This window comes from Dipodomys ordii, unplaced genomic scaffold (genome assembly GCF_000151885.1).
Source record: "Dipodomys ordii isolate 6190 unplaced genomic scaffold, Dord_2.0 Scaffold24, whole genome shotgun sequence".
NCBI classification, from domain to species: Eukaryota; Metazoa; Chordata; class Mammalia; order Rodentia; family Heteromyidae; genus Dipodomys; species Dipodomys ordii.
The window spans coordinates 15,880,359-15,905,382 of NW_012267240.1; the positions used below are offsets into that span (position 1 = coordinate 15,880,359).

The 25,024-nt window shown below is 40.2% G+C and overlaps 1 protein-coding gene across 1 annotated transcript; it reads left to right on the forward strand.

Moving 5' to 3' along the window:
- Positions 1-20: 20 nt before the first annotated feature.
- On the forward strand, positions 21-13,135 carry Cdnf (cerebral dopamine neurotrophic factor). The gene is made up of 4 exons (XM_013014643.1): positions 21-205; positions 6,001-6,128; positions 8,705-8,846; positions 12,327-13,135. Exons 1-4 carry the CDS (start codon positions 91-93, stop codon positions 12,503-12,505), a joined length of 564 nt encoding a protein of 187 aa, XP_012870097.1. The 5' UTR covers positions 21-90; the 3' UTR covers positions 12,506-13,135.
- The last annotated feature ends 11,889 nt before the right edge of the window (positions 13,136-25,024 follow it).

Consider the following 25,024-nt stretch of genomic DNA (forward strand, 5'->3'; position numbering starts at 1 on the left):
GCAGTGTCAGATTTTTTTTTTTTCAGCCCAACCTCTTGGTGGTGGTGGACGTCCCCGGGAGCGGTGGTGTTTTGCACCTTCTGGCTCAACATGCGGTGTGCAAGCTCAGCTGCCATCGTGGCCTTTTGCACCGGGCTTTGGGTCTTTAACCTGGCGCTGGTGCCGGGCCAGGAGACCGGGGGAAGCCCGGGGTCCGACTGTGAAGGTGAGCGGTGTGTGACCTGCTTGCTTGGCGGTGGCACCGCAGCTGTCGTGGGGCTTTGGTTTCTCCCGGCTGTAAATAGCATCTCATCCAAGAAATGCTGGGCCTTGGCCCTCATTTCAGATCGCCTCTCCTAAGCCTAGGCAAACCTTGACGCCTTGAGGCAAACCTGATTGGCCTGTTGAGTATTACATTGCCATCGTATTGGAATTTAGATCTGATTTTGTGCCAACGCTGCTAGATTCGGGTGCACTTGGCACCAAACCAATTCTGTTGGCTCTCTTGGCATAGAAGACGTTTTTCAAGTTCAAACTAGTTTGTGAGTCCCCACAGGGAAATAAAAACTCGACAATGAGTGGGGATGTGTGATCAGAGGACATAGCTACTATTGCTTAGTTAGAATTGCGTTACAAAGCGCTGTAACTACTTGAGAAGAGCAAGATAGAAAAGAATGGCTTATATATTGTTCGGTTTTTAAGTTGTAGTGGACTTGTAGTTAGAGCCTCTGAATCTAGTCCCATCTAACCCTCCAGCTTTGAGACTGCTGTACCTGGCTTCACCCTTAGTTTACCCCCGCCCCCAAATCAGCATTCTTTACAGATTAGAGCAGAAAGAAGGGAATTGGCTTTGGCTAGCCCTCCTGGATTCCTCTGAGCTTGAACTGTAAGCTGTCTCAATACAGCGACGGAATAGGATGTATTCTAACTAAATAAAATCTTAATACATGGAGTCCAGCTTTCTTCTATAAGCAATCATTCAATTTTTCTCCAGAAATCTAAAATATCTGCCTTATATTTTTTTCAAACTTTGCTGGAGATGAAAGATATTTGTTTTCTCAGCTATCACTTTGCTTCACAATATCACTTGTGTTCTAAGCATATGTATCTTTCAAAAATTTACTACAGCTGTTGGGATTAATTACTAACCTGTGTATAAATTTCATTGTTAGGCAAAGAGGCAGTGGAAGGAGGTATGTGGAACAAGAATTAGGTCTGAGATACAGCTGTATTACTGCTTGTGAGATTTTTAAATAAGTTGCTTAATTTTACCTTAATGTTATAAGATTAAAATACCAATAGACACATGAAGAAATGCTCAACTTCTCTAGCCATAAAAGAAATGTAAATCAAAACAACATTGAGATACCACCTCACCCCAGTTAGAATGGCTATAATCAAGAACTCTAATAACAACAGATGGAAGGGGATGTGGTGAAAAGGGAACCCTACTGCATTGTTGGTGGGAGTGTAAACGTATTCAACCACTTTAGAAAGCAGTATGGAGGTTCCTCAAAAGAGCTCCCCTATGACACAGCAATCCCACTTTTGGGCATTTACCCAAATGATCACAAACAAGACCACACTAAAGCTACCAGCACAACTATGTTAATTGCAGCCTTATTTACCATAGCTAAGATATGGAACCAACCCAGATACCCCTCAGTAGATGAATGGATCAAGAAAATGTGGTATATATACACAATGGAATTCTATGCCTCCATCAGAAAGAATGACATTGCCTCATTTGTTAGGAAATGGAAAGACTTGGAAAAAATTCTATTAAGTGAAGTAAGCTAGGCCCAAAGAAACATAGGTCCCATGGTTTCCCTTATTTGCAATAACTAGTATATGTCTGAGTCAAGCAGAAAAGGTCAGATAAGTTGATGTTAGGGGAATGAACCCCAAGATAAGTATTCAAATGTTTTTTTGTTTTTTTTCCTTTCATGCAATTGTTTCTATCGTATTTATGATTTCTTTGTTGCTTTGTGTGTCCCTCCCCCATAGTATAACCCGTACTTTCACTGTATTTGATGTTGGTATAATTTGTGGAGAGGAAGGGAAAAAAACCAAATTGTTTAACTAGGGATACAGGTGGACCCATTGCAACAATGAGATGTACAAGTCGTTATGTCGAAAAAATGAACTTAACAACTTTGGTGGGGGGGTGGGAGGAGGATCGGGTGGGGTGAGGGGAGGAGTATGGGAAGGGATGGGAAGGGGAAACAACGAGGAGGCAACAATGCTTGATAAGAAATGCACTCATTATCTTGCCCATGTAATTGTAACTCCTCTGTATGGTATTCTCACAATAAAAAAATAAAAAATAAAATAAAATACCCTGTATGCATACTTTAAGCAAAGGAAGCCATTTACAAGCTACCTTGTACCTGCTGATGCATTTTGTTAAGTTCACAGTCTTTTGAAAACATTTTTTTAAAAATTTAATTAGCGGGGCTGGGAAGGTGGCTCAGTGGTAGAGCGCTTGTCTTGCATGCATGAGGTCCTGGGTTCGATTCCTCAGCACCACATAAGCAAAAAGGAAAAAAAAAGCTGGAAGTAGCCCACAACCGGACCAAAAAAATAAAAATAAAAAGTTTAATTAGCTACATTTTGAAATTTGGATTTCTGACTGTTTTTGGAAACCCAGATTACCATCCACTCACTCAGTCACCCAGAGCACCTTCTAGTCCTGCCAGCTCTATTCATGGTCAGGATTATACATAGGTGAACCATTTTATTTTTTGTCTCTTACACTGTATCTTTACAGTGCCTTTTCTATGGTTAGATACATTTACACAAATACTGTTATGTTACCCTTGCCTACAGCATTCAAAACAGTCATGTACTGTACAGGATCCTAGGCTCTGTAAGCTTTATCTAGCCTAGGTAAAGGCAGGCTCAGCCATCTAAGTTAGCATATGTGCCCTCTATGTTGTTTCCATAGGAGAATACCTAATGATACTGTCCTGGGATGTATCCTATTATTAAGTGATGCTTGACTGTATGTTTGTTTGCTCTCATTGTTTCCAACTGGATAAAATATTAAGATTCTCCAGAGATTCAGAACCAGTAGGATGTGGGGGGGTAGTCGGTCTTCACCTTAAAATGGAATTATTTCCCGTTAACTCCATTATAAATTGAAATGACCCCCAAATCAAAACTGCATTTATTCTACCAAACCTAGGAAGCGTCATAGTTTATTAACAGCACACTGTGGGTGTAAACACACGGGGTACACTCACGATCATGTGAATGGCAGCTAGTAGTAGCTGACTTTCCTGCATGGAGCTTTCCCTGAGAAACGTCACAGATCTATGGGAAAGAACACTGTAAGTGATGGCGAGGTGAGACCAGAAACAGAAGAAGCATATGTAAAAAGGTTTCAGGTATCAAAATGCTTATTAGGCATTGGATATAAGATTTTTTTTCTGCTAAAAAAATAAAGAATGGGGACCAGTGGATAGCTCAGCAGGCAGAGTGTTTGTTCTAGTATGAGTGAAGTTCTTGGTTCAATTCCCAGGATCACAAATAAAACAAGATAGAAAGGAGCTGAAAATATGGGAAAAAATGTCAAGAGGATACAAAAAATGTCTACTCGTGTGGAAAAGAACCAAGTAAAGCTCTACGGATGAAATTGATAGGATTAATAGCATTTAGCTACAGATGAGAAAATGAATTAAGAATAAAGTAATTATCAAGAAGGAATCACTGAGAGATAAAAAGATAAAAACAGGAAAGAAGGGTAAAAGGTACAATAGAATAGAGAGAAGTTCTAACTTGTTTATCGACTTTTCAGGATAGAAGAGAAGTTATACAAATTCAGTGTCTTTCAAAGAGTATTAAAAATATTCCACTATCACATCATAAGAAAATCACACATCAAAAGAGAAAGGTCATCTTAAAAGCAGAGGGGAAAAAAGAGAAAATTCCTTCAAAAGAGTTATTAGATTGAGCTACACATGAATTTTAACAGCAACAAGGGAAGGCTCAAAGTCCCAGAGTATAAATGCCACTCTTGGTGGAGTGCTTGCCTAGTAAATCTTGTACAGGGCCTTGAGTTCATTTCTTAGCACCACAAGGCAACAACAAAAAGTAAAGCTAAGCTTTAGACTCTGAATGTTGAGGGGTTGAACAGTGAATCAGAGAGCAGTAATTATGAATAGTGTGGTTTAGGGAAACATTACAAATAAAATTGGATCAAAGAGTTGTCCAAATGATTCAAGAGGTTCTAAGTCTTCTTAAAGTCCTACCTCATTCTAATCGAGTCCCACCCACTACCTCCAAGATTGGTTTAGTGAGGCTTCTTTTTGTTTTTCCTTCCTTCTCTGAAAATTAAACTGGAGAAGATGATGGGGATAGCTTTTTTTTTTTTTTGGTCAGTCATAGAGTTTGAACTCTGGGCCTGGGAGCTGTCCCTCAGCCCTTCAGCTCAAGGCTAGAGCTCTACCACTTGAGCCACAGAAGCACTTCTGGTTTTCTGGGTGGTTTATTGGAGATAAGAGTCCACAGACTTTCCTGCCCAGGCTGGCTTTTGAAACATGATCCTCAGATCTCAACCTCTTGAGTAGCTGAGATTACAGAGGTGAGCCTTTGTTCTAGGAGGTGTGGATAGAACTGTTGAAAATAATGTTCATAGCCAACTGGCAATTTTAATAATTCCATGAACCTGAGCTTAATCATTGTGTCATAATTCACCTGACAAAACTGGAACTTTCCTCCTGAAGGTGACATTATTATATTTTAAAATATTTTCTAATGAATCTATGATTTCACTTAAAAACTTTCAATTCCATTTATTAATATTAGCAAATATTTTTGAAGCATATTGGGAGTTTTTATAATAAAGATATGATGAGTTCTTTTTAAACAATAAATTAGGAAATATTCCAAACACAGAAAAAATTAAGTAATATATACCTCTCATCTAGATTGAATGTTAATATGGTTCTATATCTGTTATCAGTCCCTCTGTCTTCAAAAAATAAAATATTAGATGTAGGTAATTCTTTTTCCTTGACCCAACTATTATTTTCAGAGGAAGTAACAAACCAAAAGTTAAATGTGTACTTCTCATGAATTGTGTGTGTGTGTGTAGGGGGCCGGGGGGTGGGGAGGTCCTGGGGTTTCGACTCAGGGCCTGAGCATTTGTACACAAGAGTAGAATTCTACTACTTTAGCAACAGCTTCACTTTTAGCTTTTTGGTGATGAATTCGAGATAAGAGTCTCATGGACTTTCCTGTCCAGGCTGGCTTTGAACGTTGATGCTCAGATCTTAGCCTTCTGAGTAGCTAGGATTATAGGCATGAGCCACTGGCACCTGGCCCTTTTACATTTTTTTAAAGAACTTGTACTATTATTGTGTACATAAAAACATAAATTAAAGGATCTGTTTTGTGACCTTGAATCTATATAAATTTTACACTGTTCATATTCATTTGCAACTTCTTTTTGTGGTACCAGGTTTTGGGCTCCAGATTTCACACTTGCTAAGCTGGTATTCTACTATTTGACCTAATTCCTCCTGGTCCCATCCTTTTTACTTATTTTTCCAATAGAATTTAGTGTTTTTTCCTGGGCCAACTGGACTATGATCCTCCTATTTATGATATCCAATAGCTGGGATGATGTGTAGAGTTTGTAGAAAAGCTCTCCTTTTAGGTGGAGCTTGGTCCCAAAGATTGATTGACTCAATAAGCTCATGCAAAGTGTCCATGGCTTTAGTAACAGGCTCCAGATCATAGCATTTGAGTCTATTGTCTCAATGATTAAAACCTACCTATTTTTTTTTAAACTTGCTCTTTGGGTTATATACAGAGGTGGATAGAGGGTTATACCTGCAAATGTATTTCTTTTTTTTAATTTAATTTTATTTTATTTGTGAACATACTGTACAGAGGGGTTACAATTGCATGGGCAGGATAATGCGAACATTTCTTACCAAGCATTGCAGCCTCCTCCTTTGTTTACCCTTCACATCACTTCTCAGCCTCCCAAATGTATTTCTTTATTCCTTCTAGTATGTAAAGAATTCTTAAACCGGTTCTACAACTCCTTAATTATCAGTGAAGTTAACTTTACACCAGACACCATAGAAAAAGAATTGATCAGCTTTTGCTTGGATGCCAAAGGAAAAGAAAATCGTCTGGTATGGTCCAATTCTATCATTTATTTTTCCTCTGTGTTTAAAGAAAACCACTAATAATTTAATGTCTTATGGTGTACTTGACACCCTTCTACTTATGTGCTTGCTTTATATGTGTGTGTGTGTGTGTGTGTGTGTGTTTGGGGGGGAGGGTCTGGTTGTGGGGCCTGAACTCTAGGCCTGGGCGCTGTCCCTCAGCTCTTCAGCTCAAGGCTCTACCACTTAAGCCATAGCACCACTTCCAGCGTTTTTCTTTTTGCTTATGTGGTGCTGAGGAATCAAACCCAGGGCCTCATGCATGCAAGGCAAGTGCTCTACCACTGAGCCACCTTCCCAGCCCTTATGTGTGTTTCTTATCTTTTTCTTTTCTGTGTTGCAGTATGGGGTTTTGAACTCAGTGACTTATGCTTGTTGGGCAGGCACTCTACCACTTCAGCCACATGTGTGGCCCTGTTAGTTTTGCAATAGGGTCTTGCTTTCGGCCTGAACAGGCTAGTAACCTGAGTTGTTTATTTTATGTTCCTCATTGCTTCTGGGATGAGAGACAGGTATCATCACATTCACTGTCACTTCTTCAACGTGGAGTCCCATGGACTTTTCTGTCATCTTGGAACCATAGTCTTCTTATTCTCAGCCTCCCAAGTAATACCTAGGATTACAGGCATGTGTCACTGGCTCAAGCACGTTTCTGGAAGACAATAAGAAGTCAGTCATCCAGGGAAATGTAGTTGTTATACTTTCATAATTCATTTTCATTTTGCTTCCTGAGTAAACAACCAATTAAATGTGAGACTGTAATACTGAATTGGTAATAAGGATTTACTGTCTTGAATTAAAAGTGGGTAGATGTTTCATTTCTTACCAAGACAATTAGTTATCAAAACACGGTATTATCACTTATAATATATAGTTCATATACTATAGATATATGAAGTATATATAAATTATATTACATGTTAAGTTTCATATATATATATATAGTGTGTGTGTGTGTGTGTGTGTGTGCGCGCGTGTGTGTGTGGTACTGCAGTTTGAATTTAGCATCTCATGCTTGCTAGGCAGGTGCTCTTTTACTTGAGCCCCTCTTCTAGTTTGTTTTGCACAGGTTATTATTTTGAGATAGGGTCTCATGTTTTGCCCAGGTATGTGTATGGACTGTGATCTTCCTATTTTATGCTTCCTGCTGTAGCTGCCATGACAGCACACAGAATCACACCTAGTTTCTTCCATTAAGACAAAGTCGTCTGAACTTTTGTGCCTGAGCTGGACCAGAATCTTAATATCCCTCATCTCAGATTCCTGAGTAATATTACAGCCATGAGCCACAGTGATTTGCTTGTATTTTCTTGTAATGACATTTAGATGGTGTTTCCTTAGCTTAAAAGATGGTCTGGAGCCAGGCATCATTGGTGGTTCATGCCAGTAATCCTAGCTACTCAGGAGGTTGAGATCTGAGGATCAGTTTAAAGCTAGCCCAGGCAGGGAAGTCTGTGAGACTCTTATCTCCAATAAACTACCCAGAAAAAGCAGGAAGTGGTGCTATGGCTCAAGTGATAGAGAAATAGCCTTGAGCAAAAGCAACTCAGGGACAGAGCCCAGGCCCAGAGTTCAAGCCCCAGGACCAGAAAAAAAAGATGCTTTGCTTTAACAAAGTGTTTTATATTGCTAAAGACATTTCAGACTTCCTCTCCCATTCCTCCTCTTCTTCCCCAAGCTGAAAGTTTGCTATGTGCAATGTAACAGGACCAAAAAGGTCATGTTGAATTTGGCAGTTAAATTTGCATTATTGACTGTTTCCCACTGACACGTGGCAAAACACTTGTAATTTATCTTGAGTTAAGGTGTTTGATATTTTCATATGTAAAATGCAGAAGTCAGGCAGCTTGAAAGGCAATATTGCATGATGGAAAAGGTCCATCAGAGAGCAAAAACTTTAGGATTTTTATCATTCTGCCTCTTCTTCCTGGCTGGGTGACCTTTAGTCATCTTGAGTACAACTTGTAGATCATTTGCTTCACAGAACTGCTGTGATAAATACATCAGCTAAGGCTTTCCAAGCAATAGGAGCAACCTGGCCACAGAGAAAACGCTTCCTAAGTGTGAGCTCTTCTCACCCTTCTGTGAACTACATGTAGGGAACTTCTAATTAGAATAGATATGAGGATAGACTCATTGCCTTCTGGTTTCTTAATCAGTAGGGTTTAAAATTAAGTAACTGGACCATGAAAACTAGGCTAACCTCTCTTCTCCCTTTTCTCCAATTATTTATCTATATTTCTCTTCCTTCCTTCCTCCCTCCCGCCCTTCCTTCTTTCTTTATTTTCTTCTCTCCCTCTCTCACTTTTGTTTGTTTTTTTCACTCAAGACTGGCACTTTACCACTTGAGTTTACACCTTTTGACTTTTGCTAGTTACTTGGACTCTCACAGACTTTCCTGCCCAGGCTGGCTTTGAACTTCAGTCCTCAGATCTCAGCCTCCTGAGTAGCTGGAATTACAGGCCTGAGCCACCAGCAGCCAGTTCATTTCATGCTTTTTTTTTAATTGTCCAGAACACTAAATTCTCTTCATTCTCCCTCAGTGTTATTATCTAGGGGCCACAAAGGATGCAGCCACCAAGATCCTAAGCGAAGTCACACGTCCCATGAGTGTGCACATGCCAGCAGGGAAAATTTGTGAGAAGCTGAAGAAGATGGACAGCCAGATCTGTGAGCTGAAATATGGTATAACAGAGCCAAGGATCTTTTTTTCCAATACATCTAATATATTGTCACACTTCAAAACATGCCGCATTGTTCTCTAGAAGGTCAGGGTTAGAAGGAAAGGAATTCTCTTCCACTCTGGGAATGGCTTCTGTACCTAGTGCCACTTGAGTTTTTTTTAAGGAAGGGAAATAAACAGCCTAATAATAAACAACCTAATGCATAATCAACAGTAGCTTAAACTGCCAACTTAGACAGCAAAGTTTAAGCTAATTCACCACGGCAATATCAGCTATATATGCCCAGGAAATTTCCAGAATATAAAGACAGCATCCACAAATGATGACTTAGCTCCTGGTAACCTATGAAAAAAAGTGGCATCTATTCAAAGAGGTTAGTAGGACTTGGAGGTTATAAATATGACTGCTTTTTTTCTTCCTAGGTCTGGTTGACATTCTGCCTGCTATAAATTTTAGGAAATAGGTTAGTCATATCAAATAAGGTTTTGTCTGATAAACCAGCTTGTCAAAGGTACCTAAAATAAATGGCAAGGCAAGAGATGCCCTATTTAAAACATCATCCTTGGCCTTATAAAGTCCAAATTGATCTATTCTTACACTGAGAATTTGTATCTGGGCCAGTCCTCTGAGTAGATAGAACAGATATGATAAAAGGCCAGGTTTTTTTTTTCCCCTCAGTGTCCCAACAATGGAACTTCCATCAACAGAGACTTGCTTCTTTTGCTTAAGTCATTGCTTTATGTTACATACCCAGCATACTACTATAAACTACCCAAGTAATGAACATCCAGCCAATCCTGACTTCCTTAGTTAGTCATATTTTCCAACGTGGCTGTGTAATATATGTATACATCCTATTACACGTGGCAAACTTGAAATAGGTTTAAGTTACTAAAGACAACCTATTTCTCCACATATGCCACGCCAGGCCCTAACACCCAGGGTGGTTATTATGGGTAAGAGTCTCTTTTTATTGGCGTCAAAGAAATGAAGTAGAAGCAGGAATCACCGACCCCACATTTATAGAAACAATATTTACAAAAGTGACACACCTGTGCTGGTTCTTTTATTTGATAAGTTTATTCGAAAATCAATGTATAAAAAGGATCTTACCAGGCTCCTGAAAGAAGGGTCAAAGGAAGCAGATATTATTGAGAAAAATGAATGCTTACTCATATTTTTTGTGACAACACTGGCCACTAGAGGCCCTTGGGGAGCCATGAACATATATATATATATTTTTTTTTGTGACCATTTTCTTGTAGTTTTAGGATATCATAGGGATGCTGTCTTTTTAAAGTTTAATTGTGAAACTACATTTGCTAGAAAAAAAATCAAAGAAACTGCTGGTATTTGCAAGAGAGTATTTTTTCCTCTTCAACTACTTTTCTTGACTAGATCAATAGTTTTAAATGCATCTCGGCTTACTGTTGGCAGAAGATTGAACGAGGCCTGTATGCTGGGGATGTTGATTTTTTAGTATAAAATTTCCTGTTTTGAAAGATAGTCTGTAAAATTAACCCCCAAATTCACATGCAAGGTAAGAGTGGCATTGGTTAATATTCCAATGAGGAGGAAGGCATTGACCCCAAAGATTAGTTTTCTCACTCGGTTCTCAAGATCATTATAAAAATGTAAGAATTCTCTGGAACACAGAGTTTCATTTCATTGGCCCTCCAAGTTAAAAAAAAATCTTCCAAATTTAGCTTTTAAATTAGAGCACACGTACTGGAATTTATTTTTGACAACTCACTTAACGATTCAATTTTTAATGTTTTAAAATGTTGTGTTCTGCTTTGCAAAGGAAAAAAAAAAGGCAAGCACTTTTAAATGGAGGTCCAGCCAGAAAAGTCCTGGCTGGCACTAATGGCTTAAGAAGTGAACTTGAACATTGTATGGGATACATGGTTACAGGTAGACTTGGTAATGAAAGCGGGGCAAAGGAGAATGCTTCAAAGGAGGAAAATCACATCTTTCTGCTAGAGAAGTAATGATCATATTGTAGATAAGCTTACTTTTTGATTTCCTGTTTTAGGATGTAGCAATAGAGAAATAGCTGATTCTTGATATTCTCTGCAGATAATGTGTAAGCAGAGAAAGAGTGTTCTTGCTAGGCAGGTGGATGTTGGTGACAAGTATTAAGGCAGGGATTTGGGGTCAGGTTGGCTGGAACTGAATCACTGGCATTAAGAAGCAACATCAAAGCTGGGATAACTCAGGAGTCTGTCAGATGGGACATTAGGAGAGTTCACCCAGCAATCCCACACAATTGAGGATCGGTGACCATGTTCCTGATTTTATTCATAGGCTTGGCTTTCCTCTTCTTTTTTTTTTTGTGTACTGGTTTTGGGCTTGAACTCAGGGCCTGAGTGCTATCCTTCAGCTTTTTTTTGCTCAAGTCTGATCCTCTACCACTTGAGTCCACAGCTCGATTTCCAGCTTTTTCTGGTGCTTACTTTGAGATAAAAGTCTCAGGCACTTTCCTGCCTGGACTGGCTTGGAACTGTGATCTTCAGATCTCAGTCTCCTAAGCAGCTAGAATTACAGGCGTGAGCTACTAGCTTTTCCTCCCATTTTTACAGAAGACTACTGAGCTCATCTGTCTTAATGAGGATCAATATTATTATTATTAGTTTTGAGTGGTTTTACAAAAATTTCCATTTAATATGTTAGTTTATGAGTACAATGCATCTTGATCAGCATCATCCCTTCCAATATTCTCCCCTGTCTCTCCCAAACCACACATAAGATAAAATTTATATATAAAAAAATAAAATATTACCTGCTGGCTAATTATGACCTATGGCTTTCAGTTAGTCACTAGGGAGGTCATCCTAAAAATACTGCTTCTAATGAATTACTGTCTTTTCAACCTTAGGAGCAGTAGTTAGGATACAGTGCTATTTGTTTAGGGGTGCTAATATGAGAGCCCTGAAGACCCTTGTTTTGAAGCAAGGTATTCTCTTAAGAGAGAAACCCAAATCATCATCATAACTCTATACAGTTTTCCTTGGCATACTGGAAGGGAGAGAATTTGGTTCCAGGACCTCCTGCAGATCCCAAAGTTCCAGATACTCAACCAACTTGCTAGGCAAAATGGCATTTTATTTGCATAGAACTTACACACATCCTACCAGATCGTTTAAGTCATCTCCAGACTACTTAAAATACCTCATCCAACATGGAATGCAAGCAGTTATTATACTGTGTTGTCTAGGCAATAATGACAAGAACAAGACGAATCCGGTTCAATTCAGACTCCATGATTTGGTCCATGGCTGGTTGCCTTTGAGAATATAGAACCCACAGATAGGGGGTATGTTTTCCTTGCCTCGGATCCTATGAAAGCTGGCACTGTTTCCATATTGGATTTTTATGGGAGTCAGCACCATGTGCCTTTCTAAGTGTTTCACAAGGTTTCTTGGTTTGGTTTTGTGTTGTTATTGTAACAGTGCTTTTATTTTTTTTTTTTGGCACTTAGAAAAGACTTTGGACTTGGCGTCTGTGGATCTGTGGAAGATGAGAGTAGCAGAGCTGAAGCGGATTCTGCATGGCTGGGGTGAAGAGTGCAGGGCCTGTGCAGAAAAAGCCGACTACGTGAATCTCATCAAAGAACTGGCCTCCAAATACCAAGTGGCGTATCCCCAAACAGAGCTCTAACCATGGACACCAGCACACTGTGGCTTAAATTGGGGAGAAAATGATGCTCAAGCCTGTGGACCAGTTCCAGGGTATCCTGAAACTGCATTGTGTTGGGTGTCAGACCTTTTTGTCTCTATAAGTATTATCTCAGAATTTTGTCTCTGGCTTATGACTAAACTTGGGAATTTTACTGGCATCTCACATTTGTAGTGAGCCAAAGCCTGCAAGTGCCTTTCACCTGATGCTCCTTGCTGATCTTCTAAAACTGGGAAAACAGAACTGTTGAATACTGATGAGATAAGCTGATTTTAAGAGCAAAGAGTGTGCCCACATGGGGTGTTTTGGTATACGAGTTTAAAATCAAATACATTGAACTAGGAGAAAAGAAACAACAGCTTGTCTGACATACAACTTTAACCCTAATAATGACCTAACATAATCAACTTATTCTTTCCTTTTTCATTTTTGACTGTAAAAAGATCTATTCTGGGTTTCTTTGCTCTCAGAATAGTAGGGCAGGGTCAATGGAAGTTACTGTTTTCCTCCTCAAGAAAACCTGCTTGAATCTACTTAGAGAAACCAGATCAAGCACCCGTTCAAGGCTAGCCAGTGTTTGTAACCATACTTGCATTGGCAAGTGTTAGAGGATTAAAATGTCTCAAAAACATGCAGACAACATGGAGATTTGTGGTTTTTCAGTGTTATCATTGCTTTACACTTTTTTTTATTGTGAAAATACTATACAGAGGGGTTACAATTACATGGGCAAGATAATGAGTACATTTCTTATCAAGCATTGTAGACTCCTCCTGCTTTACACTTTTTATCTTTTATGTGGGTGTGTGGTGGTGGGATGGAACTCAGGACATTGCATATGCTTCTCCATTTTCTGGCCACAGAGAAGTAGGAAGCCTCGTGGATGGAGGCACTCAAGAGCTATATTTTCTTGGAACTTTCCGGATGATAGTGTGGCTTATATCTAGATTGGGGTGCTAATGAATGTGACAAGCACACTCATCTAGTAAGACCTGGACCTCTGATTGTATATAAGTTATATCTGAAAACTGCTGTGAAAACGACTGGAAATTACCGAAAATTAGTTGAGTCAAAATATCTTCTTTGTTTAAAGATTCATATTTAACCCAAGCATAGTAGCTTGAGCCTGTAATTTTAGGAACGTGGGGAGATAGGATACTTGTTCAAAGCTAGCCTGACCAAAAAGTTTGTATTACCCTATCTCAACAGAAAAAGCTGATGTGGTGATAGGTACCTGACACCTCAGCTACATGGGGAAGATATTAATAGGAGGATGACAGTCCTGGCTGGCTCAGACAAAAAGTAAGACCCTATCTATCTGAGAAATAACCATATATATATATATATATTTTTTTTTTGCCCAGATTGGCTTCAAACTTTGATTCTCAGATCTCAGCCTCTTGAGTAGCTAGGATTACAGTTGAGAGCCACCAGCACTATTTATGTTTTTTTGCTGGTTATTGGATATAAGAGTCTCAAAGGTGGGCTGGGAAGGTGGCTCAGTGGTAGAGCGCTTGCCTTGCATGCATGAGGCCCTGGGTTCGATTCCTCAGTACCACATAAGCAAAAAGAAAAAAGCCAGAAGTGGCGCTGTGGCTCAAGTGGTAGAGCACTAGCCTTGAGCTGAAGAGCTGAGGGACAGCGCCCAGGCCCAGAGTTCAGGCCTCACGACCAGACCCCTCCTCCCCCCCAAAAAATATTTTTTTTTTGCCCAGATTGGCTTCAAACTTTGATTTTCTGATCTCAGTTCCTTGAATAGCTTAGAATTACAAGTGTGAACTACTGGTGCTCAGATTGAATCATATTTTTAAAAAGCTCAGTTTAAATTAAAAAATAAACCCTCTACTTGTTTTTACATTGGTACTTTGAACTTACCATCATGAAATTTACCATTTGAAACAATGTTTGCTGACAGATCTCAAAATTGGATCCTATTTCTATGTCATTTTTTTTCAGGTTGTCAATCTAGGTAATAGGAGTATGCCTCAGCAGTTGTCCAAATCAATGATGTTTATTCTGATCTTTCATAAAAGAGTTTCTATCAGTCTTCTGCAGCTTCACAAGCTGGGCACACAAATCCAGGGGATGAATGAGGAAGGAGTATTACATTACAGGTTCTGATTACGGGAGTCTGGGGCAGGACCTCAGTGTCTATGTTTCTAAGTTGATGGGTTTTGTGTTTCCATTTATTTTCTGGCAGTGCTGAGGACCAATCCCAGGGCCTTATACACATAAGTGTCCTACCACTGAACTATATTCCCAGCTCTGAGCATCTGCATTTCTAACAAAAGCCTAGGCCATGCATCCTGTGACTGACATAGTTGATTATTATTATTATTATTGTCAAGGTGATGTACAAAGGGGTTACAGTTACATAAGTAAGGTAACTTGTCAACCTTGTTACCCCTTCCCTCATTTTTCTCCTACTTTCCCTCCCTTCCACCCCGACCCTTTACCCCCCACAAGTTGTACATATCATCTCCAACATATTGTCTTGTGTATATTGCTATTGATTTGGTTTCCCCCTTGTCCTTTGTCTCTCTATTCTGTTGTTCCCTTTCCCTTCCCTAATTCAAATAAACATATATACAATACCAGGATACCAAAATCAAATACAGTGACAAGAGATGATATACCATAGGGGGAAGAGCACATAACAGAAACAAAACAAATCACATAGTACATTAAACACAACAACAACAAAGAAAAACTTCTTGTGCTCACACCTTGGAGTTCATTTCGCTTAGTGTCATCTTATATGGTCATATGTATAATTTTTTCCCTGTGCCAGTCTTAGGCAGTTAAGATTTGGCAGAGATGAATATAACAACAAAATGAAGAAACACAAGAGTGTGTTCTTAGCCAGTTTTTTTTTCCTATACTACTAGCTACTCCAAAGGCTGAGAGCTGGAAGATCATGTTCTGAAAGTATGGGCAGAAAAGTCATTGAGACCGTCTCCAAAATAAACAGCAAAGTGCCAGGCTGAAGGTGTGACTCAAGTGATAGAGTGACAGCAAAAGAGCAAGTTGAGGGAGCTCGAGGTCCTGAGTCTAAGCCCTGCTACGAACAATTTTGTTCTTTCATATAGGAGAAGTTCATAAATAAGCAGTCCAGAGTAAATCTGGCAGTGCCATGAAGTGATCACGGACCCAGCTCCAACCTTTCCCTTCACATCTTTTGTTTTGTTTTGTTTTGGTTTCTGTTTTTGTTTTTTGTCGGTTGTGAGGCCTGAACTTTAGGCCTGGGTGTTGTCTCTCAGCGCTAGCTCAAGGCTAGCGCTCTACTACTTGAACCACGGTGCCACTTCCGGTTTTTTCTACTTATGTGGTGCTGAGGAATCGAACCCAGGGCCTCATGCCACTGAGCCACCTTCCCAGCCCTCCCTTCACATCTTAGTGGCAGGTTTCATTCTGATCCCATAAATCAAGGTGGCGACTGAAAGTCCTTCTTCCAGAAGGGAGAAAACACCGCAGGTCTGCCATTGTGTCCTCTGTGCTCCGTCCACTCCCTCCCAGTCCTAGGCTCTCCACCAGCCCACCTGACCCACCACCACTTAACCACAGGCCAACTTCCCTGCAAGGAAATAACAACTTATGGTCGAAAACATTTGCTGTCCAACTAAAACTGGATTTTTTTTAATTGAAGAAGGGGAACTAGTTTTGAGGCCACAAACAAACCCTGCCATACAGTGCAGTTTTCCTTGTCTAAGAATCTCAGGCTCAAATCCCTGCCTTTCTTCTTTAGAGGTAGGAACAGCCTCTAAATTTTTGGGGGGGTCCGGTTGTGGGGCCTGAACTCTGGGCCTGGGCGCTGTCTTTCAGCTCTTCAGCTCAAGGCTAGCACTCTACCACTTGAGCCACAGTGCCACATCCAACTTTTTTCTTTTTTCTTATGTGGTGCTGAGGAATGGAACTCAGGGCCTCATGCATGCAAGGCAAGCGCTCTACCTCTGAGCCACCTTCCCAGCCCCTAAGAACAGCCTCTAAAGAACCCTTTCCCCTGCCTTCTCCTGGTTCTTTGTATCTTTTATGCAGTAGGCCGTAATGTCTTCTCCCCTCCCTACTTCTACTTCTCTCTTCCTCTTCCTTTCCTTCTTCTTCCCTCTCCCTTTCCCCACTCCTTGTTGTCCTTTTTTGTTTGTTTTTTTGATGAGAAGTAGCGATGCTTTTCTATTTTATTTTTATTTAAAATCTCTTCTTCTCATATTGTACACGTGTTTATGTATGCATTTTTTCTTGTGTTCTTACCCCAAGTCCGCAGACACAGGAGTTTTAGGACTCAGATGTTATGATAAAAGTGACAGAGTTCTCCCCCTCAAAAAGCACCTGTTGACAAGGCCGCCACTGCAGTTGTGGCTGCTACAGTGGCATCTACTAAAGGTAAAGGTCCAGCCAAAAAGGCCACTGATGGGGGCAAGAAGCCTCCAGCCCAGAAGAATACTTCCCAGAAAGCCGCTGGCCAGAAAGCAGCACAGCTTCCAAAAGCTCAGAAGGGTCTGAAAACTCCAGCCCAGAAGGCACCTGTTCCTCAAGCATTGTCAAGAAAGCTTTAGAGGCTGTTAATAAAAGGAATAAAGGTTCTTTTGACAAAAAAACCATATAAATAGTAATAGTGTGGAATCGCCATCGATTTCTCATCTCTTGTGTGTATCAACAGTTCCAAATGGAAGATCTTTTTTGTTGTTGTTGTTGTCAGTTGTGGGGCTTGAACTTAGGTCCTGAACTTTTTGCTCAAGGGTAGCACTTGACCACTTTGAGTTACAGCTCTAATTCCAGTTTTTGAGTGGTTAAGTGGGGTTGAGTCTCATGGGAACTTTTTTGCCCAGTCTGGCTTTGAACTGCAGTCTTCAGATTTCAGCTTCCTGAGTAGCTGGGATTACAGGTGTAAGCCACCAGCGCCCAGCCAGAAGGTCCTTTTACAAGGTCCTTAAATAAACCTGAGAGATCAGATAAAACTGAGCACAACTTCAAAGTTGTAGTTTCTCATTTAAGTAGGCATAATCTGTAATCCATATCCCACTAAAAAGTTTTAAATTTAGATCAAATTCAGTTGGCCTATAGGACAAGAAAGTATTTAATTGACAGATTCCTAAAACACTCTAGAACATTTTGTGATCCAAAGGCCCTATCAGTGGGCTTAAACCTCTTATTAAAAGCAAGTGCTCTACCTCTGAGCCACATCCCATTGCTACCAGATATTGTGTAATTCCCCCATCCCAGTAAGTAGCCTAAAACACCCTCCTATAAATCTGGGTTAGGTTATTGTCACCAGAAGAAATCTAGGTCAGATCAAGTTTTGCTGTCAAACAAATTTCCTGAACAAAACACTTATGATTTTCAAGAGCACTTTGAATTTGAGGATCTTGGATGGGAGATTGTAATGTTGTAGTGACTTTTGTCTCAATATTAACAACCATTAATGAAGACATTGGATATTCTTAGGATTGTCTCTTCTTTGAATCTTCCATAGGTTTAGAGAAGTTGAAAAGCACCTAGGGACCTTAGAAAACCAGAATTCAGGGATCCTAGCATTATCCTTTTAGTCAATTGCTTTTGTTGGAGCCTGGGAAGCATGAAGTAGCCACAGAGGAAATGCACTCACTGAGTTGCCTTCCTTCCTCCAGCAGGTAGGTCAGCTGAGGTTTATATTTGCAGGTTGTGAGAGCCAGGGAGCCGCTGTCCCTCCCCTGGGACCCCCCTTCCCATCCCCCCCACTCCCACCAGATGTCTCTTTTACTAAACCACAGGTCTACTCTGTTAAGACTTTACAACCGACCTGATATATTCTTTCTGGTAGCAGTGTTTACGTCATCTGTGGAAGCTGCTGTTTACAGGGCTCTTGCCCTTTCTTTCCTTTTGCATTTTTAAAACCCCTATTTTGGAAAGAACAGATCAAATGTTGGCTTCTTAGTGACGGAGCAGCTATAAATACATTCTGAAGGATCTCAGCTGTGCAATTTCTAGCAGGTAGTAAACGTGCCTAGCTGATAGATATTATCTGCAACTGTGTGAGTGTACACCTCAGGCATTCAAATGTCTCCTCACTTCTGCAAGTCTTCCTGGCCAGCTTGATATTTCCTTATATAGTGCTTGCCTTCTTCAAAGATTAAATTAAGGGTGAGTTCCTTGTTTGTTTCAGAAGAGGATCTAGAGGTTTCTCATTTCCAGGTTATATTTCTCTGTGTGTACTTTGCCTTCTGCAGTAAGTTGGAAGGGTCACAACACACCATGACCTGGGGGTAGGAATGATTCCAAAACCTGTTGCAAACTTAGACTTCGAACAGCACTTTTGTGATCTTTTTTCTCTGATTCAGTTTTGCTAGAAATTCCCAAAAGTTTTATCCAATTGAAAAAAAAATACTACTATAGGATACTCCTGGATACACAAAGATATTGGTAAGAATGTTCAGAAGCTCCCTCCCCTACAGTATAACCCCTGCTTTCACTGTATTTGATGTCGGTATAATTTGTGGAGGGGAAGGGAAAAAACAAGTCGTCTAAATAAGGATACAGGTGGACCCGTTGCAACAATGAGAAGTACAGTTGTCATGTCGAAAATGAACTTTACAACTTTGGGGGGGAGGGTTGTGGGGGGAGGCTGGGAAGGGATGGGAAGGGGAAACAAAGGAGGAGGCTACAATGCTTGATAAGAAATGTACTCATTATCTTGCCCATGTAATTGTAACCCCTCTGTACAGTATTTTCACAATAAAAAAAAAGAATGTTCAGAAGCAAAGAGGGCTGTATTGATATTAGAATGCCAGATTTGCCTCTGCTATCAGAGAAAAAGAAATTCACCTTTTGGGCCATGGATGTTTGAGCTTCTGAATGTAGCTGATTATTGAAAAAATAGAAGTTGAATACATAAGGTACTTCAAATACAACAGACTCCTATGTTCATTGAATTGGAATGGTGCTTTTCTTTTTCAATTTACCCTTACACAATTCTACATGAAAACATAACAAGCACTGGCCTATTTTTTTAATTTTTAATTTTTTGTCAGTTATGAGGCTTGAACTCTTGGCCTGGACACTATTTCTGAGCTCTTCAGCTCAAGGCTAGCACTCTACCACTTGAGCCACAGCACCACTCCTGTTTTTTGGTAGTTAATTGGAGATAAGAGTCTCATGGACTTTCCTACTGGGGCTGGATTTGAACCACGATCCTCAGATATAAGATAGATTGGATGTAACTTTTAGATTGAGAAATTTAGGTTGACAGGATGATGATCTTTGGGAAACAGATTCATTTGCATTTCTTCCCTTTAAGTTCTTAAGGCTATTGGAAGAAAGAGTCAAATAAAAGTGGCACATGGGGATTGGAATGTGGTGGCTATAATGATGGTGGAATGTCTCGTTTTATTTTGGGGTGACTCAGTGTTCCTTGAGCATCCTTTAGTTCTGCACTGCTCCTTGAAGTTATTGCATCAGGGATCGTGCAGGAGAATGTAGGCCGACTGTACAACACTGTGGAGAGCAATAAATATGTTTATGGTTCTTTTTATTGCAGACCCACAGGCCACTTTTCTGGAAAAACCTGGGAAAGGGAGTCACCATTAGCACTTGTGTTGGGAATGTCTATTAAAAATCTTGGTCAGTAGTCTAAAATGGAAACATTGCACTTGATTGGAACTAGTTTATCCTATTTCTCTTGCTTTTCCTATAAAGCAAAAAAGTAATATATTAGAACATTATTGTATCTTCTACACTAAAGTGTTCCTTTTCATTGGTTTAAATTGTTTGAAAATGTGAGGTTTGGCTTTCTTTTCCTGTTTTCCTTATTCTAATCAGTGTTTCCATCTAACCTCTACTGGGTGTTACAGGACTTCGAAAGCCAATGTGACACTTATGGATGAACTTGGATGAATGCCTTCTACCACATTCATTTGCACCGAAGCCTTCCTGAGTAAATATTATATGAGAAGATACATGGCTACTTGAGTGGTTTCACTAATCACTGCAGGTCACTCCCATGGTATCGGTTCCCCAGTTACAAAAATGATGAATGAATGAATGATTTTATATTTCTCACATGATCCTTATGTTTGGCTTCAGTGGAACAAGATCTGTGGCTTCAGTGGAACAAGATCATTCTTGTTGGAAATGAGAACATTCAGAAAGGACTCCAGGACATCTTAGCATCAATGAGTTCAGCACACAAAATCAAAAGCCTTTATAAACATGCACACACACACACACACACACACACACACACACACACACACACACGCCCTTTCTTTCTGTTTGTGCCTGTAAAGGGTGACTTGACTTGCCAGTCATTCTCCATGATTGTCAGTTTTGCAGGATAAACAGCTGAGACTTTACATGCTTGTCCTTGTGGACTTCTGCTCCTGTTGTCATTCAGAGCTACCTTCGACATGGACAGGGTGACGATACCTCTTTGTACCTTTGCTACAGCTGAACCTGGCTTGAAATGCTTAAGTTCTCTCATGGATAGTCCCTTCTACCCCTAACTTCTAGTGCAAAATATGACATCCATGCATAATGATGTCATTTCCAATATGTCAACTATATGCCACATACATATCACACCCTGTAGGGATGCCAAGAAGAACTGCTCGTTAGCAATCCACAATCCACAATCTGTCTTTGCTGATTCTGAATAAGTTTGAATAATTTTACCTGTGCATGCAAACTATTGATCTCTTCTCATTTAAATTGTCTCAGCAATGCAAAAGGAACTAATGCAGCCATAAAGCCCAAGATGCAGAACCCCAGAAAAAGGAAAAAAAAGTTCCAACACTTACTCCTTAGTAAATCCCAACGGACTTCAGAAATCAAAATCAAATAAAGTCAGGTGTCAGTGGAGGATGTTGGTTCGAATAGAACCTCAGCAGACAAGTCCTCTAGATTCCGACTCTAAAATAACCACCAAAAGCGGGACCAGAGAGATAGCTTGAGTGGTAGAGCATCAGCTAAACAAGCAAGCTGAGTAAGTACAAAGCCCGGAGTCCAAATCACTTACTGACAATAAAGGAATCAAACAGAATCTCAAGTTTATTGCTAGAAAGAAATAAGGCAAGAAGCCACCTTTAATAGCTGCAGTGGTGCAACATGGGTGAATGGGAAATTTTAGGCCATGTTGACAGGGCTTTATGGATTTGCTTATTGGCACCAAACTTACCATGCAAGTACTTATTTTCTCAGCTGTACATTCAACACTAGGTGAATAACTTCTGCCACACTCTCCTGCTACCATGACGTTTTGCTTCACTGCAGGCCCAGAAACATTGAACCAAGTGATCATGGACTCAACCCTCTGAAACTAGGAGCCAAAAAGAAATCTTTCCTCTCTTAAATTGTTGAGTCAGGTAGTTTGTCTCAGCAATGCAAGAGTAACTAATACAGGCATGATGATTAGCTCCTAAATTCCTTCGTGTATATGTTTCCTACACATCTTTCAGACACCTTTCAACATCGGAAATTGGTATTGATATTGTATTTTCAGTCCCCATGTAGATCTCACCAAGTAGCTCAGTCAAGATGCTATGATGTAGACTGTGGCTGTCCGAAAGGTTCATGTTTGAAGGGCCTGATATATAGAAGTGGTAGAGCCTTCGGAGGTAGGCCTAGGTAGGAGGTTCTTAGGTCAGGGGAGGTTTTTAGGTTATTGAGAATGTGCCATGGGGAGTGGAGGTGGATTTGAAACACCTGTCTTCCTGCCCACTCTTGCTACCTGGCAATGAAGTGAGCAGTTTACTTCACCATGTGCTTGCTGATGTGTCACCCCATGCGAACTCAACGCAGCAGGTCCAAGCCAAACCCCCAACATATCTTTCCTCTGTATAAGTTAATTGTTTCAGGTATTTTGCTATATCAACACAAAGCCAATGAGCACAAATGCCCTCTGTAGGTATAAGGTCCAGTTGAGGATCAGGCATTGCATGTAGTTAGCATTTTTCAATCTGGAATGGTTATTTAGTTGCCTTGCATTTTTAGAAGCTTGGTATTTTTTTGAAGGACAAGCCGGTTACTTGGAAGAACTTCAATTTTTCCATGGTTAGAGGCAAGTGTGTTACAGGAATACTACAGAAATGACATTATCAAAGGCACATCGTGTTGACTTAAGCTTCTTCTGGTGATGATGACTTTTATCATTTGGTTACTGTGGTTACGGTCAGGCTTTTCCATTTATTAGTTGCACTAGTAGTACTTTGTGAAGAGCTTTTAATAAGCATTGGTAACTATCACAAACTAGCTATTAAAATGTTAATAAGTATTTTGTGTATGTTAATAAGCATTTTGTGGGGAGGACTTTGAGACAATAAATATCTGTTTTCCTGTTAAACTTTCATGTATTAGTTTGGGCATCTACAGATGCTTTTTTTTTTTACCTGAACCAACTATTAAGATGATTTATGAATAATTATATAATGCTATAATTCCTTCTACAATGATCAGTAGGCATTCTGCCTAAAATACAGCTTTCCTTTCTCATTTATTGAAATGAGTATGGATTCCTAGGTTGTGATATTATAAACTATAATCTAGTGTGTGTATTATTTGCTTTGGTGCTCAAATGAGCCCTATTTGGTCAGTGAGAGCCTTTTGAAGTGGAATGACTTTTGACTATGGCTGTCATTCGTAGAAAAACTCCTAATTAGAGATGCCTCTTGCACCAGCACTGGACTTAACCATATCTCCCAGGTTTTAGCTGGAAATGGTACTTACAGAACAAGATCTAGGCATTCACAGTGCCCCATGTCACACCTGTATCATTGATTCCAGGTTCTCTCAGTGGGCAGAGTTATATACCCACATATGCATACATGCACATCTTATTGATGTGTCTTATCTACATATTTTGAAAACTGCATTCATAGTAAAGCTGCTAATTATACTCCATCATCAGCATACATTTTTGTAGCCTGCCCTTCTTCACAATTTTATCTCTTTTCTTCCACAATGAGAAAGCTGGCCCTTACCATCCTCAATGTATTTGATCAATTCTTTCAGATGTAATCTCTGACCCACTGGTGGTGTTATTTTCTGCTCTGTGCCTCTGACTCACCTGAGCCAGTGTAGGTCAGGAGGTAAGAGATTCACTCCATTTCTGTTCCACTGAGAGTTCCGCACTCACATAGTTTTGAATGAATCTTCGACTGTTATACTGGGGCGGGGGGTGTTAACTCCCAGTTAAGTATAGAGTCAGAATGTCAGATTTATGCAACAGCCATGCCATTTGCTAGCTGTGCAATCTTGGGCACATGAGTTAATAATGTCTTCTAGCATCCTCTCTTCTAAGAAAGGCCACAGCAGGGAAAGTGCAGGTCACTCTGCTGTTCCTTGCTAGGTTGGTTATATATCCTGGTATCAGAATAAAGGATCCTGCTATTTTCCAGTCATGTAGCCGTTATAGTCAAACAGAAACCTTCAGCTAGAGATTGAGACATAACTTCAGGGAGGGAAGCATGCAAGAGGGAACTCTCTTAACACATTAATTCACTTGTCACAATTACAGCCCACTGCACAATCACGTCGATCTGGGGCCTCAGTTTCTTTATTTGCAAACTGCTGGTAATCTCAGAGAAGTGAGAGAGGACTCAATGAGCTAGTGCTCCGCAGAGCATGGAGACATTGAAAGACCAGGTTCCACTTCCTGGTGTGTGTTCCTCATCCTCCATTTTCAAAAAGAAATCATAGTTGTTATGGTTAGAAAGCCCAGGTAAGGGGCTGGGAAGGTGGCTCAGTGGTAGAGCGCTTGCCTTGCATGCCTGAGGCCCTGGGTTCGATTCCTCAGCACCACATAAGCAAAAAGAAAAAAGCCAGAAGTGGCGCTATAGCTCAAGTGGTAGAGCGCTAGCCTTGAGCTGAAGAGCTGAGGGACAGCGCCCAGGCCCAGAGTTCAGGCCCCACAACTGGACCCCCCCCCAGAAAGCCCAGGTAAGTAAAATGAAGACAGCAACTATTACTGGTGGTTTCATTAAGCAAGGATAACAATACTTACATTGTTGTATAGCTCATTTTAGCCTTATTTTATTCTCCTCTGGCATAATACATTGACATGATGGATTCTTGCATTCATGTAATAATTTCCATTTCTTCTATATATTTTTTGCCAGCCATGGGGTTGAACTCAGGATTGGGGTACTGTCCCTGAGCCTCTTTGTGCCCAATGCTAGTACTCTACCACTTGGGCCACAGTGCCACTTCCGATTCTATTCATTTTTAATATAATTTTATTATTATTATTATGGTGTTGTACAGAAGGGTTACCATTTCACAATTCAGGTAATGTGTACATTTCTCTTTAGGACAATGCAACTCCTTGCTTTGCTTTCCTTGTTTCCCCCTTCTATCCCTGTTCATAAGTTGCATAGTTCATTTTCACATAGTGTATGCTGAGTATCATGATTGCATTTGTTCATCCGTCTTCCTTCCTTTTCTGTGTCTCCCCTTTGCTCCCATGAAAAGCAGAACAAGAACAAAAAGCACACACACACACACACACTCAAACCTGTACCACCACCACCACCATAT

Bases quoted from the DNA above. Each gene is read 5' to 3' on its own strand.
- Cdnf (XM_013014643.1), top strand. From the start codon at position 91: ATGCGGTGTGCAAGCTCAGCTGCCATCGTGGCCTTTTGCACCGGGCTT. The intron at 206-6,000 runs GTGAGCGGTGTG...TATTCCTTCTAG, and splicing joins CCCGGGGTCCGACTGTGAAG to TATGTAAAGAATTCTTAAAC. The intron at 6,129-8,704 runs GTATGGTCCAAT...ATTCTCCCTCAG, and splicing joins AAGGAAAAGAAAATCGTCTG to TGTTATTATCTAGGGGCCAC.